Raw genomic sequence first — 17,553 nt, 5'->3', positions numbered from 1 at the left:
CGGTGTCCCCTCCCCGGTGTCCCCAGCGCGGGGGGGTCACAGCTCGGGGTCCCCTCCCCCCGCCCCCCCCCAGCCACGCGCAGGCCACGTGACGGCCCCGCCCCCTCCCTATGTTTACATGTTCCAGCCAATCAGCGCGCTTCTACCAGCGAGCCCTCGCGGCGGGGCGGGTTTGTGACGCCTCTCGCCATTGGGCGAAGCGCCTGTCAGTCATCATCCAGCCGCGGGGGCGGGGCGTTCGGTGTTATTTACATCGCGCGCGGCCCCGCCCCCCCGCGCGCTGCCCGTCTGCCCCACGTGGGCGACGCGTGCGCTCAACCAATCAGAGCCGCCCTCGGCAGCCAATCCGGAGCGCCCCTCGGTGGGTGGGGTAAATCACAGGATTGACACCTCCGCGGCGCAATAGCAACGCGCTTTATATCCGCGCCGTCCTATTAGACCGGAGGAGGGCGGGGCCACGCGGCGGTGCTGTCCAATGGGAGGCGTGGGCGTGGCGGCGGCGGGAGGGGCGGGGCGTGGCGGCGGCGGAGGCGCGGAGCGGCGGCGGCCGGGCCCGAGGTACCGGGGGGGCCCCGCGGGGGGAGCGGCGCAGCGCGGCCCGGGAGAGCCCGGGACAGCCCGGGACAGCCCGGGAGCACCGGCCCGCGCCGCCCCAGGGCCACGGGCGGCTCCGGGCCCGAGCAGGCCCCGCTGTCCCGCGGGCTCCGGGGGGCTCCGGCCCGGCCCGGTTGGCGCTGAGGCCCTGGCGGGCCCCGCTCGGGCTCCTGGCGCGGTACCCCCGGGAGCGGCATCCCCGGAGCCCCAAAGAGCCCCCGGAGCGCGCTCGCTGTGGGCCGGGATCGGCGCCTCCGTCCCGTTCCCAATCCCGTTCCCATTCCCGTTCCCAATCCCAGCCCTGTTCCCATTCCCGTTCCCATTCCCATTCTCAGTCCTGTTCGGGTTCCCATTCCTATTCCCAACCCTGTTCCCATTCCCGTTCCCAATCCTGTTCCCATTCCCGTTCCCATCCCCATTCTCAGTCCTGTTCGGGTTCCCATTCCTATTCCCAACCCTGTTCCCATTCCCGTTCCCAATCCTGTTCCCATTCCCGTTCCCATCCCCATTCTCAGTCCTGTTCCTGTTCCCATTCCTATTCCCAACCCTGTTCCCATTCCTGTTCCCGATCCCAACCCTGTTCCCGTTCCCTGTTCCCGATCCCCCCGTTCCCTTTCCCATTCTCAGTCCAGTTCCCACTCCCATCCCCATTCCCAATCCTGTTCCCATCCCTGTTCCAATCCCATCTTGGTTCCCATCCCATTCCCCGTCTCAGACCCACTCCCATTCCCGTTCCATTCCCATTCCCATCCCCGTCCCATTCCTATTCCCAATCCCATCCCATCATCAATCCCATTTCCAATCCCATTCCAATCCCCATTCCCATTCCCAATCCTGCTCCCGTCCCCATTCCAATCCCATTTCCAATCCCATTCCTGTTCCCAATCCCATCCCATTCCCATTCCCATCCCATCCCCAATCCCATTCCCAATCCCATTCCCAATCCCCTTCCTGTTCCAAATCCCATTCCCAATCCCCTTCCTGTTCCCAATCCCATCCCATTCCATTCCCAATCCCATTCCCATCCCATTCCCATCCCAATCCAATCCCATTCCCATCCCATTCCCATCCCATTCCCATCCCAATCCCATCCCATCCCATCCCCAATCCCATTCCCATCCCATTCCCATCCCAGTCCCATCCCATTCCCATCCCAATCCCATCCCATCCCATCCCCAATCCCATTCCCATCCCATTCCCATCCCAATCCCATCCCATTCCCATCCCATTCCCACTCCAGTGCCCCGTATCCCGCAGTTCCCGTGGCACGCTCACACTGGGGGGTCTCTGTCCCCACCTTCCCCCTCCAGCCGGGATTTGGGACATTTCTGCCGTTCCCGTGGGAAATTTGGGATTTTTCCCAAGCCCAGGCGGGGACACCGGGCTGGGTGCCCAGGATCCCAGATCCCGGGATTTCCCACGCTCCACGGGGTGTTTGGGATAAAAACCCCGGGTAAAAGCTTTGGGATTTGGAGCGTTAGCCTGGGAATGTCCCCACTGGGGGAATTCGGGGTTTCCGTGGAATCCTGCCGTGCTTTGGGGCTGGAAAAACCTGGAATCCCATCCTGGGACGTTCTCCAGCATCCCAGGCGGATCCAGCCTGGCCTTGGGATCCGGGAATTCTCCGGGAATTCTCAGGGAATTCCAGCCCAGCCAGGAATTCCTTGCCAGGATCCCAGCCCAATCCCCGCTCTCCCCGTGTCCCGTCCCTCCGTCCCTTATCCCGTTTTTACAATCCCCGATCCCCAAACCCAACCATTCCTTTCTCCATTTTCCCTCCCTTTTTTCCCATTTTTCTCAATTTTTTCCCCTTTTTCCCTCTCCAGCTCTCCTGGAGCCCCCTCAGGGACTCAGAACTCCCTGGATTTTCCCTTCTCCAGGGGAGCATTCCCAATCTGGGACAAGGGACAGAGGGACAGGAGCCAGGGAATGGCTGCCACGGGAAAGGGGAGATTGGGCTGGGATCTGGGCAAGGAATTGCTGGCTGGGCTGGAATTCCCAGAGAATCCCCGGATCCCTGGCAGTGCCCAAGGCCGGGTTGGACATTGGGGTTGGATCCACCTGGGATGGTGGGAGGTGTCCCTGAACATGGATGGGATGGGATGGGATGGGGTGGGATGGGATTTAAGGTCCCTTCCAACCCAAACCATTCCAGGATTGTGGAGCCAGGCTGGGAGAGCTGGGAATGTTCCCCTGGAGATGGGAAAATTCCAGGGAATGCTCAGAGTCCCTGCAGGGGCTCCGGGAGAGCTGGAATTGGGGACAAGGGACAGAGGGACAGGAGCCAGGGAATGGCTGCCGCAGCGGGATCCCGTGGGATCGGGGCTGGGTTTGGGATCTCCCGCTGCTCCCTCATTCCCAGATCCCCTCGTCCCAGAGTCCCCAAGGATGAATGGCTCCGAGCTCGCCAGCAGCACGGCGTCCAACCCCAAATCCAAGGAGGATCCGGTTGGGAATGGGCACGAGGAGAAGGAGAGCAATCCCTTCGCTGAGTACATGTGGATGGAGAACGAGGAGGACTTCAACCGGCAGGTGAGCGCCGGCAGCGGGATCCGGGATCGGGATCAGCCGGGGTGATTCCCATATCCGGGAATTCCTGGGATTGGGATCAGCCCGGGGTGATTCCCTCATTTGGGAATTCCTGGGATGGGGATCAGCCCAGGGTGATTCCTACAGCAGGAATTCTTGGGATTTGGATTTCAGCCTGGGGGTGATTCCCAGAGAATTCCACATCCAGGAATTCCTGGGATTCCGGTTCAGCCTGGGGATGATTCCCAGAGATTCCCAGATTTGGGAATTCTCGGGATTTGCGTTCAGCCTGGGGGTGAGTCCCAGAGATTCCCACATTTGGGAATTCCTGGAGAATTCCACATCCAGGAATTCCTGGGATTTGGATTTCATCCTGGGCTTGTTTCCCAGACATTCCCACATCCAGGAATTCCTGGGATTTGGGAACAGGGTGGATTTCAGCCTGGAGGTGATTCCCAGAGATTCCCAAATCCAGGAATTCCTGGGATTTGGATTTCATCCTGGAGTTGATTCCCAGAGATTCCCACATTTGGGAATTCTCGGGATTCAGGGTGGATTTCATCCTGGGGTGATTTCCATGATTTCCATGTGTATCCATAAGGAAAAGGATCTGGGAATGTTGTGCTTTGATGGGAAAGGTGGCTCAGGGCGGTGTTGGATCCGCCTGGAAAAGCCGGAAAAAAGCTGGAAAAAGAATCCCTCTGATCCTCCCCGAGGGGCGGCGGCATCACCATTCCCTTCTCCCAGATTTTTGGGATTCTCCTTGCCTCTCCTCGGGATCACCCCCTGGAATTTGGGTGATCCCAGTTCGGGGTGAAATCCCGGATTTCAGGGAATCTCAGAGCTCCCGGGACGTTGTGCTGGGACTCAAACAGCCCCAAAATTTGGGAATAACGACCTGGAAGAGCTTTGGATCCTCATCCCCATCCCAGGACATTCCCTGGAGTCATTCCAGGAGCTGGAGACACCCTGGGAGAGGAAGGAGCTTTTCCCTGGATACTCCTCCCTTCCCTAAAACATTCCCGGACTCCGATTCCCAGCTCCAGGGTGTCCAGGACGGCTGGGAAAAGGGAATTCCCACATTCCCATTCCATGGCTTTGGGGCTGGATTTTCCTCCAGAGTTTTTCCCTCTTCCTGAGTTTTCCAAACCCACGTGGCTTCCCTGCACTGTCCAGCTGGGATTTGGGGCATCCACCCAAGGGGATGGAGCTCTCCAGGAGCTTTTCCAGCCATTTCCTGTGGATCCAGGAACTCCTTTCCCATGGATCCGGAAATTCCCATGGATCCAGAAACTCCTTTCCCATGGATCAAAAAATTCCCATGGATTTGGAAATTCCCATGGATCCATAAACTCTCATGGATCCAGAAATTCTTTCCCCATGGATCTGGAAATTCCCATGGATCCAGAAATTCCTTTCCCATGGATCCAGAAATTCCTTTCCCATGGATCCAGAAATTCCCTTTCTCATGGATCTGGAAATTCCTTTCCCATGGTTCCGGGAATTCCCATGGATCTGGAAATTCCCATGGATCCAGGAACTCCTTTCCCATTGATCCAGAAATTCCCATGGATCCGGAAATTCCCTTTCCCATGGATCCGGAAACTCCTTTCCCATGGATCCAGAAATTCCCATGGATCCGGAAATTCCCGTGGTTCCAGAAATTCCTTTCCCATGGATCCAGAAATTCCCATGGATCCAGAAATTCCCATGGATCCAGGAACTCCTTTCCCATGGATCCAGGAACTCCTTTCCCATGGATCCAGAAATTCCTTTCCCATGGATCCAGAAACTCCTTTCCCATGGATCCAGAATTTTTTCTCCATAGATCCCGAAATTCCTTTCCCTTGGATCCAGCACAGGACGGAGCTGAGGGAAGCATCCAGGCTGGAAAGCAGGGAATGTCCAGCTGGAGGTGCAGAATCCTGGGATAATCATCCTCCTGCTGGGATGAGCTGACATTCCTGGGATATTTGGATTTTAGATCCCGAATTCCTTCCCAAATCCCAGCGAAATTCCAGTTTTCCAATGGGAAGCCATTCCCTGTGTCCTGTCCCTCCACCCCTTGTCCCCAGTCCTGGTGCCCCTTCAGGAACTCTGAGAATTCCCTGGATTTTTCCAGGTGAACATGGAAAACTCAGGCCTTCCCCAGCATTTCATGGATCAAAACTTTGAGGATTGGCTCCTCCTGGGATCTCCTAAATCCAGGAAAAAACCCAGGAAAATGGGAAGGGCTGGGATTCCCAGCCCCATCCTCTGCTTCCACATCCCCGCCTGGGCAGCTCCAGGAATTCCAGGCTGGGAAAGCTCTGGGATCACACCCACCATTCCCGGGAAAAAAAGGAATTCCTGGGAAAAAAGGAGGCTCAGGGACCTTCTGGAGCTCCACAATTCCCTGACAAGGGGAGCTGGGATTTGGGAATGCTGATGGGATGAGAGGGAACGGCCTCAAGCTGGGAAAATTGGGAATATTCCTCTTGGAAAAGAGCCGGAATCCCCACTCCCGGCGGGATTTAGCGGGACAGGAAGGATCTCCGAGGGCTTTCCCAGCCTCAGGAATTCCACGAATGAGCTCCTTGGAGCTGCGGGCTCTTCCCGTGGGAAATCCCGGGATTTGCTTCCCACGGAATGTCTCCGGGCAGGTGGAGGAGGAGCTGCAGGAGCAGGAATTCCTGGATCGCTGCTTCCAGGAGATGCTGGAGGAGGAGGAGCAGGATTGGTTCATCCCGGCGCGGGATCTTCCCCAGGGAATGGGGCAGCTCCAGCAGCAGCTCCACGGCCTCTCCGTGGGCGACGGACACGGATCCGAGGACATCCTGGTGAGGATCCCTGGCCGGCCTTGGGATTCTCCCGCCCCTGGAATTGACCAGTCCTTGGAATTGGCCCAGGCTTGGAACGCTGTGCCTGGAATTGGCCCATCCCTGGAATTCTATCCCTGGAATTGTCCCGTCCCTGAGTTTTTGTCACAGGAATTGTCCCATCCTTAAAATTGTCCCATCCCTGGAATTGGCCAGTCCTTGGGATTCTCCTGTCCTTGGAATTGTCCCATCCTTGAAATTGTCCAATCCATGGAATTGTCCCTGGATTTCTCCCGTCCATGGAATTGTCCCATCCTTGGAATTGTCCCATCCCTGGAATTCCATCCTTGGAATTGTACAATCCTGGGAATTGTCCAATCCCTGGAATTTTGTCACAGGAATTGTCCCATCCTTGGAATTCTATCCCTGGAATTGTCCCATCCCTGGAATTGTCCCATCCCTGGAATTCTATCCCTGGAATTGTCCTGTCCCTGGAATTTTGTCACAGGAATTGTCCCATCCTTGGAATGCTCCTATCCCTGGAATTGTCCCATCCCTGGATTTCTCCCATCCTTAAAAGTGTCCCATCCCTGGCATTGTCCCATCCCTGGAATTGGCCCATCCATGGGATTCTCCTGTCCTTGGAATTCTCCTATCCCTGGAATTGTCCTGTCCCTGGGATTGTCCCATCCTTGGAATTGTCTCATCCCTGGAATTCCGTCCTTGGAATTGTGCAATCCCAGGAATTGTCCAATCCTTGGAATTTTGTCACAGGAATTGTCCCATCCTTGGAATGCTCCCATCCCTGGAATTCTACCCTTGGAATTGTCCAATCCCTGGAATTGTCCTGTCCATGGAATTGTCCCATCCTTGGAATTCTATCCCTGGAATTGTCCCATCCTTAAAAGTGTCCCGTCCATGGAATTGTCCCATCCTTGGAATTGTCCTATCCCTGGAATTCTGTCCCTGGAATTGTCCTACCCTTAAAATTGTCCCACCTCTGGAATTGCCCCTGGATCCCTGGAATTGCCCCTGGATCCCTGGAAGTGACCAAGGCCAGGCTGGATCCACCTGGAATATTGGGATGGGATTCAAGGATGGGATTTAAGGATGGGATTGGACGGAATTGGATGGGATTGGATGGAATTTAGGGATGGGGTTCAAGGATGGGATTGGACGGAATTTAGGGATGGGATTCAAGGATGGGATTGGATGGATTTTAGGGATGGGATTCAAGGATGGGATTGGATGGGATTTAGGGATGGGATTCAAGGATGGGATTGGATGAGATTGGATGGGATTTAGGGATGGGATTCAAGGATGGGATTGGATGGGATTTAGGGATGGGATTCAAGGATCCCTCCCCACCCAAACCATTCCACAATTCCATAAATTTGCTCTCCACGTGATCCCACAGAAACCCCAGATTTTCCAACTCCCAACCTGAGACCCCAAACCTCGGGAACCCTTGAGCCGCCCCGGGAATCCCTGGAATTCCCAACCCTGACAAATCCCATTCCCATCCTTTCTCCAGAGCAAAAGCAACTTGAATCCAGACGCCAAGGAATTCGTTCCCGGAGTGAAATACTGACCCCGGAAACCCGGGAATGGCCTGGCCAGAGACTGATTCCCTGCTCCAGGGAAAAGTTGGGACACGGGAAGAGCCCGGAGTGGCTCCAGCACCGGGATCTGCTCCAGCTCCAAGTACTTCTGGTTTTCCCTATTTTTTTTTTCTTTTTTTTTTTCTTTCCTGGCTTTTCCTCACTTTTTCTTGGCAGTTTTTGGCTTCCTGGGATTTGAGGCGACCCCGCCAGCGGGAAAATCTTGGGAAAAATCATGGAAAAAATCACGGGAAAAATCATGGAAAAAATCACGGGAAAATCATGGGAAAATCATGGGAAAATCGTGGAAAAATCATGGGAAATCAACAATGGGAAAATCAGGTTTTCCCGCTTCCGGAGGATTTTAGGGTCGGGAGCTGCGCTGGTTTTTCTCTGATTTTCCTGGAGTGGATTTTTCCCTGATTTTTTCTGGAATGGGATTTTCCCTGCTGGAAGCGAAGGGTTCCAAGGTGAGATCCCGAAATTCCTCCATAGGGAAGCTGAGCAGGGGATCCTGCCAACTCCAGGGGTTTTTAGGGAAACCTGGATTTCCCCAAATTCCTCAGCTCACCCGACACTACAGCCCTAATTCCTCACGGGGAAAATCCAAGGAAAACTGAATCCCTGGGAAAAGAGAGGGATCCTCTGTTGGGATGAGGGATATTTTGGGGTGTGGTGGGAATATCCTGGTGCTGATCCCTTTTCCAAGGATCCTGCAGTGGGATCCGTGTCTCCATCAGAATTTGATCCTGGGAATTTCCTTCCCCATCCACGGGAGCTGCAGCTCCCCCTAAATCCACCCACAAGGTTCTAAAGGGCTCAGAAATCCAAGGAAAGCAGGAGCTCCTTGGGATTGGGAATCCCTGTCCAAGGAAATCAGGAGCTCCTTGGGATTGGGAATCCCTGTCCAAGGAAAGCAGGAATTCCTTGGGATTGGGAATCCCTGTCCAAGGAAAGCAGGAATTCCTTGGGATTGGGAATCCCTGTCCAAGGAAAGCAGGAATTCCTTGGGATTGGGAATATCTGTCCAAGGAAATCAGGAACTTTTGGGACTGGGAATCCCTGTCCAAGGAGAGCAGGAGCTCCTTTAGATTGGGAATCTGTCCAGGAAAAGTGGGAGCTTCCCAAGGTCAGAAATCCCTATCTAAGGAAATCAGGAAGTCCTTGGGATGGGGAATCCCTGACCAAGGAAAGCAGGAGCTTCCCAAGGTCAGAAACCCTATCCAGAGAAATCAGGAGCGTTTTGGGATTGGAAATCCCTACAGAGGAAAAACAGGAGCTCCTTGGGGTCAGGAATCCTTATCCAAGAAAATCGGGAACTTTTTGGGATTGAAAATCCCTGTACAAGGAAATCAGGAGCTTCCCAAGGTCAGAAATCCCTATCCAGGGAAATCAGGAACATTTTGGGATTGGGAATCCCTATCCAAGGAAATCAGGAGTTCCTTGGGGCCAGAAATCCCTATCCAGGGAAATCAGGAAATTTTTGGGATTGGAAATCCCTACAAAGGAAAAACAGGAGCTCCTTGGGGTCAGGAATCCTTATCCAAGGAAATCAGGAACTCTTTGGGATTGGGAATCCCTGTCCAAGGAAATCAGAAGCTCCTTGGGGCCAGAAATCCCTGTCCAGGGAAATCAGGAGCTCCTTGGGATTGGGAATATCTGTCCAAGGAAACCAGAAACTTCCCAAGGTCAGAAACCCTATCCAGGGAAATCAGGAACTATTTGGGATTGGGAATCCCTGTCCAAGGAAATCAGGAACTCTTTGGTATTGGGAATCCCTATCCAGAGAAATCAGGAATGTTTTGGGATTGGAAATCCCTACAGAGGAAAAATAGGAGCTCCTTGGGGTCAGGAATCCTTATCCAAGGAAATCAGGAACTCTTTGGGATTGGAAATCCCTGTCCAAGGAAATCAGGAGCTCCTTGGGGCCAGAAATCCCTGTCCAGGGAAATCAGGAACTTTTTGGGATTGGGAATGTCTATCTGGAGGAAGTAGGAGCTCTTTGGGACTGGAAATCCCTATCCAAGGAAATCAGGATTTTTTTTTTTTTGGGATTGGGAATCCCTCTCCAGGGAAAGCAGGAGCCTCCCAGGGTCACAAGCCCCTATCCCTGGAAAACGGGGCCTTCGTGGGGTTGGAAATCCCGAAGCAGAGCAGCCAGGGGCGTTCCAGGCCTCGAACCCCTTTTCCAGGGAAGCTGGGAGCGGCATTCCCGGCAGAGCAGCACCACCGGCCCCATTCCAGCTGCTCATCCGTGAAAAGCCCGGTTCCCCGAGCGCAGCACTTCATGGATCAGCGGGATCGGGGCCGCCGGAGCGTGAACAGGGCTGAGCTCATGGCATTCCCGGCGCTTCCCGCTTTTCCCAGCCCCTCTGGAAGCGCCAGCCCCATGGAAATCCCACCCCATAAACCGGTTTTTGGCTGGGCAGGACGGGATCCGTCCCCTGGAGCGATCCCACGTTTCCCCCTCCTCTTTTTCCCGGTTTTCCTTGGATTTCTCCCCCCCGTTCCCTCCTTTCCCCACCCCCCAATGCTGTAAATTTCAGACGAGGTGTTATCCCAAATAAACTCTTTTTGGAAGGGAGCGGGGCCGGAGTTTTCCTTGGAAAACTGCGGGGTCTCCGTGAGCCGCCCCGCCCCTCCCAGTGATCCCAGTCATTCCCAGTTTGGAGCCTGAGGTGGCTCTGCTTGGGAATTTCCCTCCTGGAAAAGCTCCCAGAGGATTTTCCAGCACTTTTGATTCCCGGTAAGAAGAACCCAAAAGGGATTTTTCCCTTTTTTTTTTTTCCCCTTTAAAGTGGGAGTTCCCCCAAAAGCTGCTCCAGCAGCTCCGTGTTCATTCCCAGGTCATGGATGTCATCCCTGATCCCAATCTTTGGGATTTCCTCCTTCCTGCTTTTCCTTGGATGCAGAGCCCTCCCTGCCTGTGCTGGCAGGCTCAGCACCCCAATCCCAATCCCAGTCCTGTTCCCATTCCCAGTCCTGTTCCCATTCCCAGTCCTGTTCCCAATCCCAGTCCTGTTCCCAATCTCATTCCCATTCCCAGTCCTGTTCCCAATCCCAGTCCTGTTCCCAATCTCATTCCCATTCCCAATCCTGTTCCCAATCCCAATACTGTTCCCATTCTCATTCCCATTCCCAATCCCATTCCCAATCCCATTCCCAATCCCCTATCCCGTGCCATCCCTATCCTGCCCCATCCCTATCCTGCCCCATCCCCACATTCCCATCCTCATCCTGCCCCATTTCCATGCTCTCGTTCCCACTCCCCACCCCCACTCCCCCATCCCCACCGTGCCCCGTTCCCATCCTGCTCCATCCCCTCGCTCCTGCTCCATCCCACCCCATTCCCACTCTCCCGTTCCCACACTCCCTATCCCACCCCATTCCCACTCCCACCCCGTTCCTGCCCCATTCCCATCCCCAATCCTACTCTACCATTCCCATTCCCACCCCATTCCCATTCCCCCATCCCCATTGCCACCCCATTCCCAGTCTCCAATTCCCACTCCCCCACCTCATTCCTGCCCCATTCCCATCCCCAATCCTACTCTCCCATTCCCACCCCATTTCCACTCTCCCACCCCATTCCCATTCCCACCTCCCCATCCCATTCCCATCCCCACTCCCACATCACCATCCCCATTCCCCGCCCCATTCCCACCCCATTCCCATGCCCCCGCCCCATTCCCACCCCATTTCCACTCCCCCACCCCATTCCCATCCCCAATCCTACTCTTCCATTCCCACCCCATTCCCATTCCCACCTCCCCACCCCATTCCCATTCCCAGTCTCCAGTTGCCACTCCCCCACCCCGTTCCCACCCCGTTCCCACCCCATTCCCGCCCCATTCCCGCCCCATTCCCACCCCCCATCCCAATTCCCGCCCCATTCCCACTCCCCTGGGCCAGTGCAACCGTTTTATTGCCAAACCACAAACCCCACAAACCAACCCCACAAACCAACCCCACAAACCAACCCCACAAACCAACCCCACAAACCCCACAGACCCCACAAACCAACCCCTCAGACCCCGGGGCCGCTGGGGCAGTTTCGGGGCGCCGGGGCAGTTTCGGGGCGCTGTCCCGTTCCGGGGTCCCCGTTTCGGGGCGCTGTCCCGTTCCGGGGTCCCCGTTTCGGGGCGCTGTGCCGTTCCGGGGTCCCTCAGAAGGCGTGCGTGTAGAACACGTCCACGTTGGCGGCGCGGTCCAGCGGCAGCGCCGCGCCCGCGTTCCGGGCGCCCAGCCGCGCTCCCCCGAGCGCCGAGGAGCGCTTCAGCTTCAGCAGGCTGAACCGGGAGAAGGCGCCGGGAGCCTCGCCCCGCGCCCGCTCCAGCACCCGGATGAACCCTGCAACACCGGGCAGGCCTCGCGGGTGACCCCAAAAACCCAAGCCCGGAACCGAACGCCCGCGAAGGCCCCGCCGCGCTCACCCGCCTGCAGGCGCTCCCAGCTGTTCCACACCGAGCCCACGCACACGATGGGCAGCCCCAGCTCGCCCAGGAACAGGCTCTGCGGGGTGGGGACACTCACAGGGACACGCTGCCACCGCCGCGGGGCTGGGGACAGCCGGCAGGGGACGGTGGCACCGCCGGCGCCTCCGGGGGCGGCCCTACCTGGTGGATTTTGGGCAGCACGGCCACCACGTGGCGCGCCAGCACCTCGCCCGCCTTCCTGAAGATGTGGCAGCACAGGGGGTCACCGAGCTGGGCACCTGGGGGTGGCACCCACGGGGACGTGGGACACTCCTCTGTGCTCCCCCCCGCGGGTGGCACCTGGGTGTCCCCACCCCGAGGAGGGCAGAGGGTGCTCGGGGTCAAGGTGCGGCCGGGGCAGAGAGCGGGGAGTGGCAGCGGGAGGGACAAGGGGACAGGGGGACACTGATAAGGGGGTAGGGACAAAGGGGACAGAGATTAGGGGGGACAGGGACAAATGGGGACAGGGACAAGGGGGACAGGGATGTGCGGAGAAAGGGATAAGGAGGGAGAGGGAAAAGGGGGATGGGGACAGGGACAAATGGGATAGGGACAAGGGGACAGGGACAAGGGGGATGGGGACAAATGGGGACAGAGACAAGGGTGACAGGGATGAGGGGGGAAAGGAATAAGGAGGGACAGGGAAAAGGGGGATGGGGACAATGGGGACAGGGACAAATGGGATAGGGACAAAGGAGACAGGGACAATGGGGACAGCGACAAGGGGGACAGGGACAAACAGGTGACAGGGACAATGGGGACGGGGACATGGAGAAATAAGATAGGGACCAACAGGGAACAGGGAAAAAACAGGGAAAAGGGGGACAGGGACAAATGGGGACAGGGACAAGGGGACGGGGACATGGACAAATAGGATAGGGACAAGGGAGACAGGGACAAACAGGGAACAGGAAAAAGAGGGACAGGGACAAACGGGAGACAGGGACAAACAGGTGACAGGGATGGGGTCATTGCCTGGGAAGTGTTTCCCTACCCTCCGCCAGTTTCTGGCAGAATCCCGCAAATTTGGACTTCTCGAAGGTGCGGTAGAGGTGGGTCAGGAGCCCCATCCTGTCCGAGATCTGCGGGGGCAGGGGGACACGGCTGAGCTCTGGGGACCCCTCCTGGGCACCCCGATGTCCCTGGGTACAGCTGGGAGTGACCCCGGATCCTGGCACGCGGCCCAGAGACCCCCAGGACCCCGAAACACGGCTCAAGGCCACCCCTAGACCCCAACACCCATCCCAGAGCCCTTCCAGGACCCCGACACCCATCCCAGCCCTGCCTCCAGGACCCTGACACCCATCCCAGAGCCCTTCCAGGACCCCGACACCCATCCCAAAGCGCCCCCAGCACCCCGACACCCATCCTAAAACCCTTAAGGACCCCAACACCCATCCCAAAGCCCCTCAAGAACCCAACACCCATTTCAAACACCCCCAAGTACCCCAAAACCCATCCCAACCCCCCTCAAGACCCTAACACCCATCCCAAAGCCCCTCAAGACCCCGATACCCATCCCAAATCCCTCAAAACCATTCCAAGATCCCAATACCCATCCTAAACCCCCCCCAGTACCCCAAAACCCATCCCAAAGCCCCCAAGGACCCCAAAACACATCCTGAAGCCCCTCAAGACCCTGATACCCATCCCAAAAGCCCGATACCCATCCCAGATCCCTCAAAACCCATCTCAAAACCATTCCAGGACCCCGATACCCATCCTACCCCCCCCTCGAACCCCCAAACCCATCCCAAACCTCCCCAGGCACCCCAAAACCCCCGGCAGCACCTGGAAGTAGTCGAACATGGCCTGCCTGACGTAGGCGACGTCGTGGGGCGGCACCTCCAGGTTGTCCATGCAGTCAAAGACCATCTTCACAGCCTGGTGAGCGATCCAGTACGCTGGAACAGCGGGAACGGGGTCAGCAGGGGATGGAGGGATGATGGATGATGGATGGATGATGGATGGATGATGGATGGATGGATGATGGATGGATGGATGATGGATGATGGATGGATGGATGATGGATGATGGATGATGGATGGATGGATGATGGATGGATGATGGATGGATGGATGATGGATGATGGATGGATGATGGATGGATGATGGATGGATGATGGATGATGGATGGATGATGGATGGATGATGGATGGATGATGGATGATGGATGGATGGATGGATGGATGATGGATGATGGATGGATGGATGGATGATGGATGATGGATGGATGATGGATGGATGATGGATGATGGATGGATGGATGGATGATGGATGATGGATGATGGATGATGGATGGATGGATGATGATGGATGGATGGATGATGGATGATGGATGGATGGATGATGGATGGATGATGGATGGATGATGGATGATGGATGGATGGATGGATGATGGATGATGGATGGATGGATGATGGATGGATGATGGATGGATGATGGATGGATGATGGATGGATGATGGATGGATGATGGATGGATGGATGATGGATGGATGATGGATGATGGATGGATGGATGATGGATGGATGATGGATGGATGATGGATGATGGATGGATGATGGATGATGGATGATGGATGGATGATGGATGATGGATGATGGATGGATGATGGATGATGGATGATGGATGGATGATGGATGATGGATGGATGATGGATGGATGATGGATGGATGATGGATGATGGATGGATGATGGATGGATGGATGATGGATGGATGATTGATGGATGGATGATGGATGATTGATGGATGGATGATGGATGATGGATGATGGATGGATGATGGATGATGGATGGATGATGGATGGATGATGGATGATGGATGGATGATGGATGGATGATGGATGGATGATGGATGGTCAGCAGTGGGGTCAGCAGTGGGGTCACCCCTCCCCGGCGCCCCCCCGGCTCACCGGAGCCTTCGTCCCCCATCATGTGTCCCCAGCCGCCGCAGCCCGTCTCGGAGCCGTCGGGGTTGATGAGTTTGCAGTTGGAGCCCGTGCCCGAGATCAGCACGATGCCACCTGCGGGGTGACACCCGCGGGGGTGGCACGGTGCCCGATGTCACCGGTGCCATCCCAGCCACCCGCGACAAGGGGGACAGGGACGATGGGGACAGGGCCAGGCCCCACCGTGGTCGGTGGCCGTGGCCATGGCCCCCACGGCGTCGGTGGTGATGAAGTAGCTCTGGCTCAGGTGCGGGTAGCGGCGCTGCAGCTCCTCCGTCAGCTTCCCGATGGCGTCCTGCTGGTCCCCTCCGCTCAGCGACAGCCCCTGCCGCACCCGGGGCCACCGTCACCCCCGCGGTGGCACGGGAGGGGGTGGCACACGGCGTGGGGACGGCGCGGGGGGCTCACCAGCGCGCGCAGGGGCACCTGGGGGTCGGCGCCCGCCTTGCTCTTGGCCTCGCTGACCATGCGCTCGATCCTCTCCAGGCACTTCTCGGAGCCGATGAGCTGTGACACGGCCAGGGACGTCCTGAGGCCACCAAGGCGCCACCTCGGGGGTCCCACACGGGTTTTTGGGTGTGGGGCCACCCCAGTGCCACCCCAGGGGTCCCACGGGGGTTTTTGGACACCCTGAGGTCACCCATGATACATCCTGGGGGTCCCACACAGGTTTTTGGACACCTTGAGGCCACCCCGGTGCCACCCCAGGGGTCCCACGGGGGTTTTTTGGGCACAGGGACACCATGGCACTGCCTGCAGTGGCTGCGTCCCACCCAAGCGTCCACGAGTTTGGGGACAACCAGAAACAGTGATGCTCTGTGTCCCAAACCCAGCTTCAAATCCCACAGCTCCGTGTCCCAAACCCTGCCCCGTGTCCCAAACCCAGCTCCGTGTCCCAAACCCTGCTCCGTGTCCCCACATCCATGTCCCAAACCCATTTCCATATCCCAGTTCTCCCTTTCCCAAACCCCCTCCCCATGTCCCACACCCCTCCCCGTGTCCCAAACCCCCTCCCCGTGTCCCATCCCCCTGTCCCCATGTCCCAAACCCCCTCCCCGTGTCCCCTCCCCCTGTCCCCGTGTCGCACCCCAGCCTGGGGACAGGGCTGTCCCCCAGCTCACCCAGTGGTTGGTGCAGGGTCCCTCGGTCTCGGCCAGGATCTGGCCATCCCCGGACACCAGCACCACCCTGGAGTGGGTGCCCCCGCTGCGGAGAGAGGGGGGGACACTGCCAGCGCCACCCCCCTGTCCCCCGTCCCACCGAGGGGGGGACCCCTCCGAGCCCCCCGTCCCCCTCTCATCTCCCCTCGGGGTCACTCGGGGGGTGCTCACCCCACCCGGGGTGGTCCGGGGGGTCCATCCGAGCCCCCCTCCATCCTCCCCGGGCTCCCCCGGTTTGGGGGTGCCCGGGCGGGGCGCTGGGTTGGGGGTGCGGAGCCCCCGGAGCCCCCCCGCCCGCGCCGCGCCCCTCACCCCTCCACGCCGCCGAACAGCGACGCCATCGCGGCCGCCACTGGCCCCGCCCCCGCCCCGGACACGCCCAGGGGCGGGGCCTCGCACGGGGACACGCCCATGGCTATTTATGGCTGGCGGCCACGCCCATCAGCGGCTACGCCGCATGGACACGCCCTTTCCGCGTGGCTCCACCCACGGGCACGCCCTTCTCCATATATGGGCAAAGAGTGACGTCATCCCCTCCAATGGCCACGCCCCGTGTTGGCTCCGCCCCCGCCCGCTCCCGGTCCCCGTGTCCCCTCCCGGGGACCCCGCGATGGCACCGGGACCCCCCCCCGCGACACGGCCCCGCGCACGGGGCGCTGCTGGCCCCACGGACACGCTCAGGACACCGTCCCACGCGTGTGGGGCCGCGGAGTGGGGTAAATCCCCAAACACCCCCTGTCACCCGTGAGAAATCCCCCAAATCCCCCCAAAACCCACCCGTGAGAAATCCCCCAAATCCCCCCAAAACCCACCCGTGAGAAATCCCCCAAATCCCTCCAAAACCCCTGTACCCACCCGTGACAAATCCCCCAAATCCCCCCTGTACCCCACCCGTGAGAAATCCCCCAAATCCCTCCAAAACCCCTGTACCCACCCGTGACAAATCCCCCAAATCCCCCCTGTACCCCACCCGTGAGAAATCCCCCAAATCCCCCCAAAACCCCTGTACCCACCCGTGAGAAATCCCCCAAACCCCCCCCAAACCCACCCGTGAGAAATCCCCCAAATCCCCCCAAACCCACCCGTGAGAAATCCCCCAGATCCCCCTGTACCCCACAAGTGACAAATACCCCCAAATCCCCCCAAAAACCCACAAGGGAGAAATTCCCCCAAATCCCCCCAAATCCCCCCAAAACCCACCCGTGAGAAATCCCCCAAATCCCCCCAAAACCCACCCGTGGCACAGCTCCACGCACCCACAAGTGACAAATACCCCAAATCCCCCCAAAAACCCACCTGTGACAAATCCCCCAAATCCCCCCTGTACCCCACATGTGAGAAATCCCCCAAATACCCCCAAAACCCACCCGTGAGAAATCCCCCAAATCCCCCTGTGCCCCACCTGTGAGAAATCCCCCAAATCCCCCTGTGCCCCACCTGTGAGAAA

General features: G+C 57.8%; 2 protein-coding genes across 5 annotated transcripts; one reads left to right on the top strand and one right to left on the bottom strand.

The window, feature by feature from the left end:
• Positions 1-83: 83 nt before the first annotated feature.
• Positions 84-8,518, top strand: PAIP2B (poly(A) binding protein interacting protein 2B). 3 transcript variants are annotated; one of them, XM_038135748.1, is made up of 4 exons: positions 84-361; positions 2,972-3,126; positions 5,766-5,942; positions 7,456-8,518. In XM_038135748.1, the coding sequence occupies exons 2-4, from the start codon at positions 2,983-2,985 to the stop codon at positions 7,510-7,512; spliced, it is 378 nt and encodes a 125-aa protein (XP_037991676.1). In that variant the 5' UTR covers positions 84-361; positions 2,972-2,982; the 3' UTR covers positions 7,513-8,518. The 3 variants fall into 3 exon arrangements, with proteins under 3 accessions (XP_037991676.1, XP_037991674.1, XP_037991675.1); XM_038135746.1 differs by lacking the exon at positions 84-361 and adding an exon at positions 484-558; XM_038135747.1 differs by lacking the exon at positions 84-361 and adding an exon at positions 499-558 and having other exon boundaries at positions 2,957-3,126.
• A 3,029-nt stretch (positions 8,519-11,547) lies between these two features.
• On the bottom strand, positions 11,548-16,700 carry NAGK (N-acetylglucosamine kinase). Of its 2 annotated transcripts, none has more exons than XM_038135619.1 (10): positions 16,419-16,700; positions 16,068-16,152; positions 15,355-15,453; positions 15,130-15,241; positions 14,911-15,021; positions 13,789-13,901; positions 12,992-13,079; positions 12,139-12,236; positions 11,956-12,034; positions 11,548-11,872 (listed from the first exon to the last, which is right to left on the bottom strand). In XM_038135619.1, the coding sequence occupies exons 1-10, from the start codon at positions 16,517-16,519 to the stop codon at positions 11,688-11,690; spliced, it is 1,071 nt and encodes a 356-aa protein (XP_037991547.1). In that variant the 5' UTR covers positions 16,520-16,700; the 3' UTR covers positions 11,548-11,687. The 2 variants fall into 2 exon arrangements, with proteins under 2 accessions (XP_037991547.1, XP_037991546.1); XM_038135618.1 differs by having other exon boundaries at positions 15,130-15,271; positions 16,419-16,685.
• Positions 16,701-17,553: the final 853 nt, after the last annotated feature.

Source organism: Motacilla alba, chromosome 4 (genome assembly GCF_015832195.1).
Source record: "Motacilla alba alba isolate MOTALB_02 chromosome 4, Motacilla_alba_V1.0_pri, whole genome shotgun sequence".
Lineage (NCBI taxonomy): Eukaryota > Metazoa > Chordata > Aves > Passeriformes > Motacillidae > Motacilla > Motacilla alba.
This window is presented reverse-complemented; position numbering and strand designations above follow the sequence as displayed.

Excerpts from the sequence above, each read along its gene's own strand:
- PAIP2B (XM_038135748.1), top strand. The coding sequence starts at position 2,983 with ATGAATGGCTCCGAGCTCGCCAGCAGCACGGCGTCCAACCCCAAATCC. Across the intron at positions 3,127-5,765 it reads AGGAGGACTTCAACCGGCAG|GTGGAGGAGGAGCTGCAGGA; the intron begins GTGAGCGCCGGC and ends GTCTCCGGGCAG. Across the intron at positions 5,943-7,455 it reads ACGGATCCGAGGACATCCTG|AGCAAAAGCAACTTGAATCC; the intron begins GTGAGGATCCCT and ends TCCTTTCTCCAG.
- NAGK (XM_038135618.1), bottom strand. The coding sequence starts at position 16,519 with ATGGGCGTGTCCCCGTGCGAGGCCCCGCCCCTGGGCGTGTCCGGGGCG. Across the intron at positions 12,237-12,991 it reads CTGCCAGAAACTGGCGGAGG|GTGCCCAGCTCGGTGACCCC; the intron begins GTAGGGAAACAC and ends TGCCACCCCCAG. Across the intron at positions 12,035-12,138 it reads TGCTGCCCAAAATCCACCAG|AGCCTGTTCCTGGGCGAGCT; the intron begins GTAGGGCCGCCC and ends CCCACCCCGCAG.